At 43.4% G+C, this 15,808-nt stretch overlaps 1 protein-coding gene across 2 annotated transcripts in view; it reads left to right on the top strand.

Annotated features, from left to right (window-relative positions):
• The window catches only part of SGSM1 (small G protein signaling modulator 1), a 364,300-nt gene that overhangs the window by 212,301 nt on the left and 136,191 nt on the right, over positions 1-15,808 (top strand). For both annotated transcript variants that reach the window (XM_077461348.1, XM_077461349.1), the window contains exon 9: positions 3,776-3,900. In XM_077461348.1, coding sequence (XP_077317474.1) covers positions 3,776-3,900 — 125 coding nt within the window. The remainder of the gene's footprint in view (positions 1-3,775; positions 3,901-15,808) is intronic.

The following is a 15,808-nucleotide window of genomic DNA, read 5'->3' on the forward strand; positions in this document are numbered from 1 at the left end:
GGGCGAAATCTCTTCTACATCCTGTCGCCTTCTTTTCTAGAAAACAAAATCCCTCAGAAAGGAACTATGACGTGGGTGATCGGGAATTACTGGCTATCAGATCTGCTTCGGAAGAATGGTGCTATCTCTTTGAAGGAGCGGCGCATCCCATTCTTGTGTTCACTGCTCACAAGAACCTTGAATATTTAAGAACTGCCAAGAGACTAAGACCCCCCCAGGCCAGATGGGCCCTCTTTTTTGCAAGATTTTGCTTCCATATAACTTATCGGCCTGGATCCAAGAACGGGAAGCCTGACGCTATTTCCCGTATGTTCCAAGACCCTGAGGTTCCCCCGGAGCCTGACACCATTTTACCTGCTAAAAATGTTCTTCTTTTTCAGATCAATCTCATCTCTCAAATCAAGACAGAAGAACTCCACCTTCAGTTGAAAGAGGGTCTCTATTTTCACGGTGAACAGATGTTTGTTCCTGAACAGCTACGAACACTGGTTCTCTACATGTGCCAGACCACCCCTTAGCAGGGCATTTTGGAGTTCAAAAGACTTCAAATCTGGCTCTGCGCTCCTTCTGGTGGCCAGATCTGCTGCAAGACTGCAGGAACTACATTAAGTCCTGCACAACATGTCTCCGAAAGAAGACTGACAGAGCCAAGAATTGAGGTCTGTTGGAACCCCTTCCTGTTCCTGATAAATTATGGACCATGATCACCATGGACTTCATTGTTGAATTACCCCCATCCGAAGGCTTCACCACCATCTTTGTCATTGTCGCTCGGTTGTCCAAGATGGCCCATTTTGTGCCCCTGAAAGGCACTCCTTCCACTGCAGAGACTTCCTCTTCTTTTATGAAGGAAGTTGTACGCCTCCAGGGTATTCCTGCCAGCATCACCTCAGACCGTGGGGTGCAATTCACCTCCCGATTTTGGAAATCCTTATGTAAAGTTCTGGGCATTAAACACTGTTTGTTGTCTGCATACCATCCACAGACTAACGGTCAAACAGAGAGGAGGAAGCAGACCCTGGACATGGATTACTGGAACCATGTCCTGTGGTCTGATGAGATAAACTTATTTGGTTCAGATGGTGTCAAGTGTGTGTGGTGGCAACCAGATGAGGAGTACAAAGACAAGTGTGTTTTGGGAGTGTCATGGTCTGGGGCTGCATGAGTGCTGCCGACACTGGGGAGCTACAGTTCATTGAGGGAACCATGAATGCCAACGTACTGGGACATACTGAAGCAGAGGATGATCCCCTCCCTTTTGGAGCCTGGACCGGAGGGCAGTATTTCAACATGATACTGACCCCAAACACACTTCCATGATGACCACTGCCTTGCTAAAGAAGCTGAGGGTAAACGTGATGGACTGGCCAAGCATGTCTCCAGAACTAAACCCTATTGAGCCCCTGTGGGGCATCCTCAAATGGAAGGTGGAGGAACGCAAGATCTCTAACATCCACCAGCTCCGTGATGTTGTCATGGAGGAGTGGAAGAGGACTCTGATGAACTTTCTTTGGTTGCTTTATAGACAACATCATTATTATTATTTGGGATGGAACCCTATCTTCAGTGGTCCCATTCTTTGATTATTGCGATAGCAATTGAATTGGCTTACGCTTTATGCATGTAGTGGATACCAATACACTGACTTTTTTTAAACTGAGTTTTACAGGAGACAATATAGTCTCAAAAAATATTTTAAACCCACAGGTGGAAACTCTTGCCTCCATTTATAAAGTTGTCATCACCCAAAATGGAAGCCAGTTTGCTGGGTAATAATAAACTGCATTCTAGTTGAGGATTACTAAATCAAACAAGAAAATTCCTCCCTGGGCACTCACTCCTAATCTAGATGAAATGGTGTACAGCTGGCCCACAACTAAAAACACAGGAGGACTGATTAAAAAGTTATATTATGATTCTGTCCACAGAGGCAAGAAAAATACAATGCAATATTGCTACTAATTAACAAATATTTACTAAAGGAAACTAAACATACAAGAAAATGAAACAAAAGAAAACTCAACATAAAACCTTGCAGGTGACTATAATCTAAGACCCGGAGTACAGCCTTATAGTCTTTTAAAAACACACACTTTTTGACCGGTACTATGGGGGTTCAGACTTTCCTGGGGGAGGCAATGTCTGCAAATGGAATAAAAGAGGGGGCTCCAGGAGCCCCAAATAGTGTAGTATGCTGGTTTATTGTGGAAATGTGATAAAAACATATAAAGATGATGCACTCTCATGATGAAGAAATATATAGGCATGTCAGGATGGATGGCTTGAGCCGCTAAGAGGTGGAATCAACAAGCGCCTGAAAAGGCAAAGCTAGAGCTCTTGTGTACCGTTGACAGATGGAAATGACAAGAAGCTTGAAGTGCAAACCTAGAGCGATGCCGGGAGTGGAGCTGTGAAGGCGAGAGCAGTGGCTCCAACCACGGTATCTGCTGCGTGATCCAAGGATTGGAAGCCTACCGGGAACAGCTTCCGTGTGGGTAGGACTTGGCCGCCCAGAGCGACCACCAGAGGTGAATAATGCAAAGTCAGAACGGAACGCAGAGCCAATTGTTTCCTTCCTTCTAACCCCCCCTCCCCCCCTTCAAGTTGAGGATTACCAAGAGCAAAGGCAGATACTGGTTCATGGACACAGGGTTTTATAAGGGATTGATAGATGAAGCCTGCTTAATGCAATCTGCCAATACAATTAAAGAAACTGTACAGGTGAATGGAGCGAAGGTAATCATATTCATCACACAATTTTATGGAAAAATTCAGAAAAATGGAGTAGATCATTAACAAACATTGGAAAATGCGAAAAACAAAATTAACCAACATCCAGAACCCACTTGTCAGATTTCAGAAGTGACACCATCCTTATTGCACTGCTTTTTGTTTTTGTGTGCGTTTTTCTATGAATATCAACAAGCCTATGTCCTGTACTATCTTCCAAGATATGGAATTTACTGGTAAGTCCATTTCATATCTTCAGTGTAATGAATACATTTTCAGAGCCTGACTTTAGGCAATTTCTCTTTAGGATTTAGTTTTCAGCTATAAATTCTCACAAGGGCACTCTTGGCTGCACCCACTTTTCTTTATCTAATACGTAGTGAAAAACAGCATGTTATGAACTGCTAAAATCCATGCAGCCAATGATCTTTTCATTTGCTATCTGCAAGCTTTCTCATGGCAATTGGACCTTTGAGAAAGCTTGCAGATATCACGTGAAATGGTCATTGGGTGGATGAATTTTATCATTTTTTAAATTTGCTGGGTATTTTTTTGCTACAGATTTAAAAAAAGTGTAGCATGACCTTGTAAGATTTTCGTTTGCATCTTTTACATGGACTAAAGATACAAGCGATCCTGTTTACCATCTGAAAAGGATAAATAAAATTGCATGGGTATTACCTATGGCAAACGTCTCACCTGTGCTACAGTTTAATTATTTTTGAGTAAGAGTTTCAATCATCTTTTTATTTTTGTCTGTGATACCATTTGAGGAGACTTTCCTCACTTCCTGTCTTTGAAATCTATACAAGAAATTAGAAAAAAGGTACGTACAGCAATAAACACACTGTTAAAAGTTAGCTTCTTTATCCAAAACAAAGTAAAATGGACATTGTTTTTAAAAAAGTTTATATTATGGACACCCATTTGTTAGAAATACAGATATTTCTAATATATTTCAAAATGGTTGTCTGAGTCTTTGTTGGTGTAGCACTTGCTCAGAAGGAAAATTGCCTAACCATTATCTTTTTTATCTTATGTTTAGAGAGATGATATGGAAGCAATCCCAGGGTACTTATCTCTTCATCAAACTGCAGATACTATGACCTTAAAATGGACACCAAACCAGCTTATGAATGGCTCTGTTGGGGATTTAGACTATGAGAAAAGGTAACTTTATATTATGTGAACTCCATGCAAAATGGAAAAAAAAATGGACTGAATTTGATGCTTTAAATTGTTTTGCATGGGGTATTTATGAAATACATTTTTCCAAGTACATGTCAGAACTTTCTACAGCCCTTATGCTGACAGAACTTGTTTTGAATGTTAACAGGGCACTGGAAGCTGGAATTTCTAAATTGTGAAACATGACAGATTTTTGAGCACACCAACCGATGTAACGTGGCATTGTTTCTATATTACTTTTTTAAAGACTATATATTCCAAGCAAAGCTTCTAAGTAGCATGTTACTACTCATAAATGATTAAATAAATTCAGGTTCCTATTACATACAGCCTTTTCCCTAAATATCCAGTTGAAAATTACAAAACAGATGACCTGTACCCAAACATTTGTAAACTGATCTCAGGTATCGACCTTTAACAGTGAAAGATGTAGCTTCATCTATTTCTCAAAAGATGCAACAGAGTAGTAGCTGTGTCCAGAGCGTGTAGTTTGGGATACTACTGCAGGTCAGGAGTTCTGCAGCTTAGTATAATCTGTATTCTAATCAATTCTACAAAGAGACCATGTAGCCCTGTTAGTATAATAACCATTATTATTATTTAACCACTTCCCGACCAGCGCACGACGATGTACGTCGACAGAATGGCACGGGCAGGCATATTGGCGTACAGGTACGTCGAATATTCAATGCCGCCCTGCCATCGGGAGCGCGCCGCCGGCGGCGCGCTCCCGCGCTGGTCGGGACCCCCGTGAGTCCGGTCGCGGGACCCGCGGTCTCGAACGCCGCGGGCATCCCCGCGATCATCTCACGGTGCGGCCGAATGGAGGAAATGCCGAGTAAACAGCATTTCTCCATTCTGCCTAGCAACTAGTGACGCTGATCTCTGCTCCATGTGATTGGAGCAGAGATCAGTGTTCACTAAATGAAAGCCCAACCCCCCCCCACAGTTTGTAACACACCCCTAGGAACACTTAACCCCTACACTGCCACCCACTGGTTAACCCCTTCACTGCCAGTGTCATTTACACAGGAATCACTGCATTTATATAGCAGTGATTACTGTATAAATGACAATGGTCCCAAAAATGTCCGATGGGTCCCCCACAATGTCGCAGTCACAATAAAAATCGCTGATCGCCGCCATTACTAGTAAAAAAAAAATAATAAAAAATTATTCATAAAAATGCTATAAAACTATCCCTATTTTGTAAACGCTATAACTTTTGCGCAAACGAATCAATAATCGCTTATTGCAATTTTTTTTACCAAAAATATGTAGAAGAATACGTATCGGCCTAAACTGAGGGAAAAAAATGTTTTTTTATATATTTTTGGGGGATATTTATTATAACAAAAAGTAAAAAATAATGCGTTTTTTTCAAAATTGTCGCTCTATTTTTGTTTATAGCGCAAAAAATAAAAACCGCAGGGGTGATCAAATACCACCAAAAGAAAGCTCTATTTGTGGGAAAAAAAGGGCGTCAATTTTGTTTGGGAGCCACGTCGCACGACCGCGCAATTGTCAGTTAAAGCGATGTAGTGCCGAATCGCAAAAAGTGGTCTGGTCTTTGACCAGCAAATTGGTCCGGTCTGAAAGTGGTTAAGGTCTTTCTATAGTGGCGTAAATGTATGCAGCACAGTACATATACATTGTACATTCACATCAGTCCCTACCCTCAAGGAGCAATATAAGGTCCCTAACTCACATTCATATACTAGGGCCAATTTAGCCATAAGCCAATTAACCTACCAGCATGTCTTTGGAGTGTGGGAGGAAAATGGAGTACCTGAAGGAAACCCACGCTGGCACAGGGAGAACATGCAAACTCCAAACTGTTGTGGTTGGGATTTGAACCAGTGACCCTTTTTACTGCTAGACGAGAGTTCTACCCACTACACCTATAGTAACTTATGCTTTTTGCCTGTGCTTGTTTGGTTGGTTACTGAACCCAATCTTTGAAATGTGTATGAATAATATGAAAGTTGTAAGAGAAAGAAGCATTATAATGGAAAAATTGGGAGATAAATTGTAATTATCAAACAGTAGGGGGATCATTTAATAGTTGAATTACATTTTAAGGTAGCAGCTGTACAAAACTGAATCTCGTGGACAGATACTTAATAAAAGTTATCATGACAGTTCTGACATGCCTCACTGTTCAATGCCCTTTTATTTTTCTTCTTGAAGTGAAAAGGTAATTGAAAAGTGTGAATAACTGATGAGCAATCTGTCCTTAATGCCCTGGAAAAAAGTGGTTACATTGTTATAGGTTTTATGTCATTTTTCTGATTCAGGCAGACAACATAGGAACATTTTAATATTAAAATAAAACACAATGAACTCTTGTTAGATTATTATAGCTTCTGCCTCAATGTGTATGCTGCTGCTCCAGGTGGGCCAGCCACACAGTCCCTTTCACCTCCGGTGTATTCAGGTGCAAGCACTGCTCATCCAGCCATGTGCAACAAATATAATAGGATCCAAATGGCTGCACAATTGAAAACTGCATCCACTTTTTCGATAATCATTAGAACACTGTATACAGAAATAGTAGGCACCGTGAGAGCAAGGAAGCAGTCACACATTTTGCGCTGCTAATGCCTATTCATGACTTACAGAACACAGGAGAAACCACTCTTTGAAAAGCTGAATCCTCAGCACATTCATTAGCAGCAACTGTGACCAACCCCCCCTTTGCATTATTTGTTCACAAATTATATATATATATATATACACACACACACACACACACACACACACACACACATATATATATATATATATATCTCACAAAAGTGAGTACACCCCTCACATTTTTGTAAATATTTTATTATAACTTTTCATGTGACAACACTGAGTGTACAGCTTGTATAAAAGTGTACATTTGCTGTCCCCTCAAATAACTCAAAAAGCAGCCATTAATGTCTAAACCACTGGTAACAAAATGTGAAAATGTCCAAATTGGGCCAAATTAGCAATTGTCCCTCCCCGGTGTCATGTGACTCGTTATTGTTACAAGGTCTCAAGTGTGAATGGGGAGCAGGTGTGTTAAATTTGATGTCATCGCTCTCTCTCATACTGGTCACTGGATGTTCAACATGACACCTCATGGCAAAGAACTCTCTAAAGATCTAAAAAAGTATTGTTGCTCTACATAAAGATGGCCTAGGCTATAAGAAGGTTACCAAGACCCTGAAACAGAGCTGCAGCATGGTGGCCAAGACCATACAGCGGTTTAACAGGACAGGTTCCACTCAGAGCAGACCTCACCGTGGTCGACCAAAGAAATTGAGTGCACGGGCTCAGCGTCATATCCAGAGGTTTTCTTTGGAAAATAGACGCATGAGTGCTGCCAGCATTGCTGCATAGATTGAAGGGTTAGGGGGTCAGCCTGTCAGTGCTCAGACCATATGCCACACACTGCATCAAATTGGTCTGCATGGCTGTCGTCCCAGAAGGAAGCCTCTTCTAAAGATGATGCACAAGAAAGCCCACAAACCACTTGCTGAAGACACGCAGACTAAGAACATGGATTACTGGAACCATGTCCTGTGGTCTGATAGACCAAGATACATTTATTTGGTTCAGATGGTGTCAAGCGTGTGTGGTGGCAACCAGGTGAGGAGTACAAAGACAAGTGTGTCTTGCCTACAGTCAAGAATGGTGGTGGGAGTTTTATGATCTGGGGCTGCATGAGTGCTGCCGCCACTGGGGAGCTACAGTTACTTGAGGGAACCATGAATGCCAACATGTACTGTGACATACTGAAGCAGAGCATGATCCCCTCTCTTTGGAGGCTGGGCCGCAGGGCAGTATTCCAACATGATACTGACCCCAAACACACCTCCAAGACGACCGCTGCCTTGCTTAAGAAGCTGAGGGTAAAGGTGATGGACTGGCCAAGCATGTCTCCAGACCTAAACCCTATTGAGCACCAGCTCCATGATGTTGTCATGGAGGAGTGGGAGAGGACTCCAGAAGCAACCTTTAACGCTCTGGTGAACTCCATGCCAAAGAGGGTTAAGACAGTGCTGGAAAATAATGATGGCCAAACAAAATATTGACACTTTGGTGTGTGTGTGTGTGTGTGTATATATATATATATATATATATATATATATATATATATATATATATATATATATATACACAGTGGGGACGGAAAGTATTCAGACCCCCTTAAATTTTTCACTCTTTGTTATATTGCAGCCATTTGCTAAAATCATTCAAGTTAATTTTTTTTCCTCACTAATGTGCACACAGCACCCCGTATTGACAGAAAAACACAGAATTGTTGACATTTTTGCAGATTTATTAAAAAAGAAAAACTGAAATATCACATGGTCGTAAGTATTCAGACCCTTTGCTGTGACACTCATATATTTAACTCAGGTGCTTTCCATTTCTTCTGATCATCCTTGAGATGGTTCTACACCTTCATTTGAGTCCAGCTGTGTTTGATTATACTGATTGGACTTGATTAGGAAAGCCATACACCTGTCTATATAAGACCTTACAGCTCACAGTGCATGTCATAGCAAATGAGAATCATGAGGTCAAAGGACCTGCCTGAAGAGCTCAGAGACAGAATTGTGGCAAGGCACAGATCTGGCCAAGGTTACAAAAAAAGTCTATTGCACTTAAGGTTCCTAAGAGCACAGTGGCCTTCATAATCCTTAAATGGAAGACTTTTGGGATGACCTGAACCCTTCCTAGAGCTTGCCGTCCGGCTAAACTGAGCTATCGTGGGAGAAGAGCCTTGGTGAGAGAGGTAAAGAAGAACCCAAAGATCACTGTGGCTGAGCTCCAGAGATGCAGCCGGGAGATGGGAGAAAGTTGTAGAAAGTAAACCATCACTGCAGCCCTCCACTAGTCAGGGCTTTATGGCAGAGTGGCCCAACGGAAACCTCTCCTCAGTGCAAGAAACATGAAAGCCTGCATTGCTAAAAAACTCCAAGATGGTGAGAAATAAGATTCTTTGGTCTGATGAGACCAAGATTGAACATTTTGGCCTTAATTCTAATCGGTATGTGTGGAGAAAACCAGGCGCTGCTCATCACCTGTCCAATACAGTCCCCACAGTGAAGCATGGTGGTGGCAGCATCATGCTGTGGGGGTGTTTTTCGGCTGCAGGGACAGGACGATGGTTGCACAGGGATATCCTGGACGAAAACCTTCTCCAGAGTGCTCAGGACCTCAGACTGGGCCGAAGGTTTATCTACCAACAAGACAATGACCCTAAGCACACAGCTAAAATAACAAAGGAGTGGCTTCGTAACAACTCCGTGACTTTTCTTGAGTGGCCCAGCCAGAGCCCTGACTTATACCCAATTGAGCATCTCTGGAGAGACCTAAAAATGGCTGTCCACTAATGCTTACCATCCAACATGACAGAACTGTAGAGGATCTGCAAGGAGGAATGGCAGAGGATCCCCAAATCCAGGTGTGAAAAACTTGTTGCATCTTTCCCAAAAAGACTCATGGCTGTATTAGTATTAGATCAAAAGGGTGCTTCTACTAAATACTGAGCAAAAGGTCTGAATACTTAGGACTATGTGATATTTCAGTTTTTCTTTTTTAATAAATCGGCAAATGACAACAATTCTGTGTTTTTCTGTCAATATGGGGTGCTGTGTGTACATTAATGAGGAAAAACATTTACTTAAATTATTTTAGAAAATGGCTGCAATGTAACAAAGAGTGAAAAATGTAAGGGGGTCTGAATACTTCCCCACTATATATATACCATCCCCACTATATATATATATATATATATATATATATATATATATATATATATATATGTATATGTATATATATATATATATATATATATATATATATATGGTAAAATAAGTATTGAACACGTCACCATCTTTCTAGGTAAATATATTTTTTTAAAGGTGCTATTGACATGAAATTTTCACCACTTGTCGGTAACAACCCATGCAATCCATACAATCCATACATACAAACAAACCAAAACAAATACTTTGAGAAATGAAGTTCTGTGTCATGAAATTACACAGGTAAAAAAAAGGATTGAGCACGCTGACATTTTTTAAATTGTTATTACTTCGTACCAAATTCGTTGTTTCTAATGATGGCTTCAAGACACCTCCTGTATGGAGAAACTAGTCACATGCATTGATCAGGTGTGATTTTGGCCCATTCTTCCACACTGTCTTCAAATCTTGAAGGTTTCGTCGGCCCCCTCTATGAACTCTGATCTTTCGTTCTTTGACACCAATTGAGAGTTTCCTTGGCCTTGTGTTGGAGATCATTGTCTTGTGGAAATGTCCAACCTTGTTTCATCTTCATTATCCTGATAGATGGCAGCAGATTTTTATCAAGAATGTCTTGGTACATTTTTCCATTCATTCTTCCTTCACTGACGTGAAGTTTGCCAGTGCCCTATGCTGAATAACAGCCCCACACCATGATGCTCCCACCTTCAAACTTCACTGTTGATATGATGGTTTGGGGTGATGTGCAGTGCCATTTGACCTCCAAACATGGTGTGTATTATGGCATCCAAAGAGTTAAATTTTGGTCTTATCTGACCAGACTATATTCTCCAGTATTTAACAGGCTTGTCTAAATGTTGTGCAGGGAACTTTAAATGAGCTTAAACATGCTTTTTCTTCAGCCATGGAGTCTTGCATGGTGAGCATGCATACAGGCCATGGCGGTTGAGGGCATTACTTGTTTTCCTAGAAACAATTGTACCTACTAATTCCAGCTCTTTTGAAGCTCTCCACAAGTGGTCCTTTAACTCTTGACTAACGCTCTCCACAACACTTTCCACAACTCTTCTGATAATTATTTTTACTCCTCTGTCAGAAATCTTGGGAGGAGCACCTGGTCGTAGCCGGGTTATGGTGAAATTATGTTCTTTCCACTTCCGGATTATAGCCCCAACAGTGCTCACTGGAACATTCAGAATTTTAGACATCCTTCTGTAACCTTTATCATCAGTATGTTTTGCAGCAATAAGGTTGCAAAGGTCTTGAGAGAGCTCTTTGCTTTTACCCAATCATGAAATGTTTCTAGTGTGACACCTTGGTAATGAGAAACCTTTTTATAAGCCATCAGTTGAGACTGAACCGGCTGATATTAATTTGCATTGACAAGGGGCAGGATTGCTTTCTAATTATTGATAGATGTCAGTTGGTGTCTTGGCTTTCCATGCCCTTTCGCACCTCATTCTTCATGTGTTCAATACTTTTTCCCTGTGGTGGATTGCATGGGTTGTTACTGACATGTGGTGAACATTTTCATGTTAATAGCACCTTTAGAAATATATTTACCTAGAAAAATAATGACATGTTCAATACTTATTTTATTTGCTGCATGTATGCACGTATGTATGTGTGTGTGTATATATATATATATATATATATATATATATATATATATATATTTTATCTCTCCCCATGAGCACACTGACATTGACAACAGCGGGATTCAATGGCTCCTGTTGCTGTATCTCAGCCAATGACAAGCAAGAGACCTGGGAGAGCCTCGCTGGATAGAGATTGAGCTTAGGTAAGTAAGTATTGGGGGGGGGGGGGGGGGGCTAAGGGGGAGCTGCACACTGAAGGTTTTTTACCTTCATTCACAGAATACACGAAGGTAAAAAACCTTCAGCCTTTACAACCACTTTACGTTCAAGTTTTATTTGTATATATGTAGTTGCGAAACATTTTGACTGTGTTTCCTTGCTCCCACGGTGCCTACTGTTGCTGTATATGCCATTTTAATGATTATCAATAAAGTGGATGCAGTTTTTAAGTGTGCAGCCCTTTGGATCCTGTTGAATTTGTTCCACGTTGTTGACAACATCCGTATGGTTGAATGCATTAAAGGGTTTGTAAAGGTACATTTTTTATTTGTTAACTAGCTTCCTTTAAGCTAATGCAGTACTAATTCACTTACCTGTTCCTTCAATTTCTCTTGTAAATGTCATTAATCCTTGTTTGAAATCCTCAATTCCTGTTTGTTTTCATGGAGCTTGTCACCGTCAGTCGAGCTGTTTTGCCTGGTGGTGAGTGATCATGCTTGCCCCCTCCCTAGTACTACAGCCCTGCGTGGAGATGCTCCCTAATGCCGCGTACACACGATCAAACAATCGGGTGGAAAAGTCCGGCAAACTCAAGTCCGCCGGACAATCCCCCCGTGTGTAGCCTCCGGCATACTTTTTTGACCCGAAAGTACGGCGGACTTAGAAACTAGTTTTGCACTCCAATCTTCCCGCCGGACTCGCATTTCGGCGGACAATCCGGCCGTGTGTGTATGCCAGTCCGCCGTACTTTTGAAATGAGCGGACTTTTCCCGCCCGGAGAAAAGTCCGCTCATTCGAGCGGGTCTCCAGGTAGGCGGGGCCCGCGAAGGATACGTCGCCGGCCCCGCCACCTGGTATGGACTTAAAGGGGAACCCCAACGCCGAAAAAAAATCGGTGTGGGGGTCCCCCCAGGTCCACATCAGACCCTTGTCCGAGCACGCTACCCGGCCGGCCAGGAAAGGGGGGACGAGCGAGCGCCCCCCCCCTCCTGAGCCGTACCAGGCTGCGTGCCCTCAACATGGGGGGTGCCTTGGGGAAGGGGGGGCGTGCGGCCCCCCCACCCCAAAGCACCTTGTCCCCATGTTGATGAGGACAAGGGCCTCTTCCCGGCAACCCTGGCTGTTGGTTGTCGGGGTCTGCGGGCGAGGGGCTTATCGGAATCCGCGGATACCGGCCCCCCACCCTATGTGAATGAGTATGGGGTACAATGTACCCCTACCCATTCACCTGAAAAATAAAGTACAAAAAAAAACACTAGAGATAAAAAAAAAAGATAAAATAGTTTATTGCACAGCTCTGGGGGTCTTCCGTCTTCGGGGGTCTTCTCGCCGGACTCCTCCGCTATCTTCTTGTAGCTCTCTTGCTAGCGGAGGAGCCCGGCTTTCTTCCTCGCCGCCGCCCTCTTCTTCCGACTTCGGGGGTCTTGTCCCCCTCTTCGGTTCTTCTGCCAGGCCACCGTGCCTTCTTCTAGCTCTTTTACAGGTGGTGGCCCGGTCTTCTGTCGCCGCTGCCGCTGTCGCCGCCACCGCCGCCTTCTGTTCTGTTCTCTTCTTCTTCTTCTTCAGATGTTGCCTCGCCGAGTCCTCCGCTCACAATGACGGGGCCCGGGCACGCGGCGACTTATATAGGGACATCCCGGATGATGTCCCCGCCCATTATGGTGTAACAGTCCAAGAGGATGCTGGGACTGTGACATCATAATAGGCGGGGACATCATCCAGGGATGTCCCTATATAAGTCGCTGTGTGCCCTGTACCTGTCATTGTGAGCGGAGGACTCGGCGAGGCAACATCTGAAGAAGAAGAGAACAGAAGAACAGAATGCGGCGGCGACAGCGGCAGCGGCGACAGAAGACCGGAAGAGGGGGACAAGACCCCCGAAGTTGGAAGAAGAGGGCGACGGCGAGGAAGAAAGACTGGCTCCTCCGCTAGCAAAAGAGCTACAAGAAGATAGCGGAGGAGTCCGGCGAGAAGACCCCCGAAGACGGAAGACCCCCGGAGCTGTGCAATAAACTATTTTATCTTGTGTGTTGTGGTTTTTTTTGTACTTTATTTTTCAGGTGAATGGGTAGGGGTACATTGTACCCCATACTCATTCACATAGGGTGGGGGGTAGAGGTCGACCGATATATCGGCCGATATTTGCCGTTTTTAATTAATCGGCATCGGCCGATTGTGCTGATAAAAAGCCGATGTAGAACTACAGGGACTTTGAAATGACTTCTGTAATAGAAGTCAATACAAGTTGCCTGAGTTGTCATAGAAACTACTTTCCTCCTCTCTGGGCAGTCTGCCAAGAAAAGAGCAAAACACATACAATGTTTACACTTGAATGAATGAAATCATCTCTGTGTGTAGAAGTTCTCAGTTTAACCATTTAAAGACTAAATCTTTTCTGACACTTGTTGCTTACAAGTAAAAATCCTGTATTTTCTGCCAGAAAATCACTTAGACCCCCCAAAAATTATATATATATTTTTTAGCAGAGATCCTAGGGAATAAAATAGCGGTTGTTGCAATATTTTATGTCACACGGCATTTGCACAGAGGTCTTTCAAATGCATTTTTTGGGAAAAAAATACACTATTTAAAAAAAAAAAAAAAAAAAAAAGTTTAAAAACAGTAAAGTTAGCCCATTTTTTTTCATCCAAAAGTTTTGACTACCTGTTTTTATTTAATATATAGTTTTTTTTTTTTTTTTTTAATCTAAATCAAACATACAAGTAAACTGATTGGAGGTTTGTTTTGTTTAATAAATGTTTAAATGTAAGAAATTTTCTGTATCACTTATGAAGGCTGCTTTCACACTGGAGCGGGAAGGCGTTGATGGCAAAACACTGCAAGTTTTAGCGGCTCTTTACCATCATTTTAGCGGTGCTATTTGGCTGCTAGTGGGGCACATAAAACCCAGCTAGCGGCCAAGGAAGAGGTTAAATGCGCCCGTGAAGCACCGCTGCCAAATCGCATTGCATGCGCTTCGGCAGTGGTGCCCATTCATATCAATGGGCAGGAGTGGTGGAGGAGCGGTATACACCACTCTAAACGTGCTGCTTGCAGGACTTTTTTTTAAGATCCTGCCAGCGCATCGCCTCAGTGTGAAAGCACTCTGTCTTTCACATAGACTGCAGAGGAGCCATTTTACAAGCACTTTACAGGCGCTATTTTTAGCCCAAAAGCGCCTGAAAAACGCCCCAGTGGGAAAGGTGTGTTAGATTTTATGAGATCAAGGGGGATAAAAAAAAAATAAAAAAATCGGCCTAACATATCGGCCCAAAAAAATCGGCATCATATATCGGCCATCGGCCGCCATGATTTCTAAATATCGGCATCGGCCAGAGGAAAACCCATATCAGTCGACCTCTAGTGGGGGGCCGGTATCCGGGGGCCCCCTTATTAAAGGGGGCTCCCAGATTCCGATAAGCCCCTCGCCCGCAGACCCCGACAACCAACGGCCAGGGTTGTCGGGAAGAGGCCCTTGTCCTCATCAACATGGGGACAAGGTGCTTTGGGGTGGGGGGGCCGCGCGCCCCCCTTCCCCAAGGCACCCCCATGTTGGGGGCACACGGCCTGGTACGGCTCAGGAGGGGGGGTGCGCTCGCTCGTCCCCCCCTTTCCTGGCCGGCCGGGTAGCATGCTCGAACAAGGGTCTGATGTGGACCTGGGGGGACCCCCACGCTGATTTTTTTTTCGGTGTTGGGGTTCCCCTTTAAGTCCATACCAGGTGGCGGGGTCAGCGACGTCTCCTTCGCGGGCCCCGCCTACCTGGAGACCCGCTCGACATGAGCGTACTTTTCTCTGGGCGGGAAAAGTCTGCTCATTTCAAAAGTACGGCGGACTGGAACACACACGGCCGGATTGTCCGCCGAATTGCGAGTCCGCCGTACTTTCGGGTCAAAAAAGTATGCCGGAGGCTACACACGGGGGGATTGTCTGGCGGACTTGAGTTTGCCGGACTTTTCCACCCGCTTGTTTGATCGTGTGTATACGGCATTACTTGCAGTAATCTTCAATGCCACACCTTGACTCCGCCCCCTAATTTGGGCAGAGTATGAACGAGAACGTTGCTCTTTCTCGCTAGATGAAATATAGAAAAAATGGCACTGCGCATGCGCAATGCCACTAAGCATAATGGGAAATGTAGTTCCGTGGTTGCCGTGACGTTGCTTTAATGCACGCGCACCGTAAACCCGGAAGTAGAGGAAAGAATCGCTGGAGACTAGCAGAAGGACGATTATTACATACAAATTTAACAGGTGATAAAATATGTTTGGAGGAAATCATATAATTATTAGAAATCAGTATGTAAGAGAGAGTGGTAATAGC

Source organism: Lithobates pipiens, unplaced genomic scaffold, assembly GCF_037356315.1.
Source record: "Lithobates pipiens isolate NorthernLeopardFrog02 unplaced genomic scaffold, aLitPip1_a1.2 Scaffold_3, whole genome shotgun sequence".
NCBI lineage: Eukaryota > Metazoa > Chordata > Amphibia > Anura > Ranidae > Lithobates > Lithobates pipiens.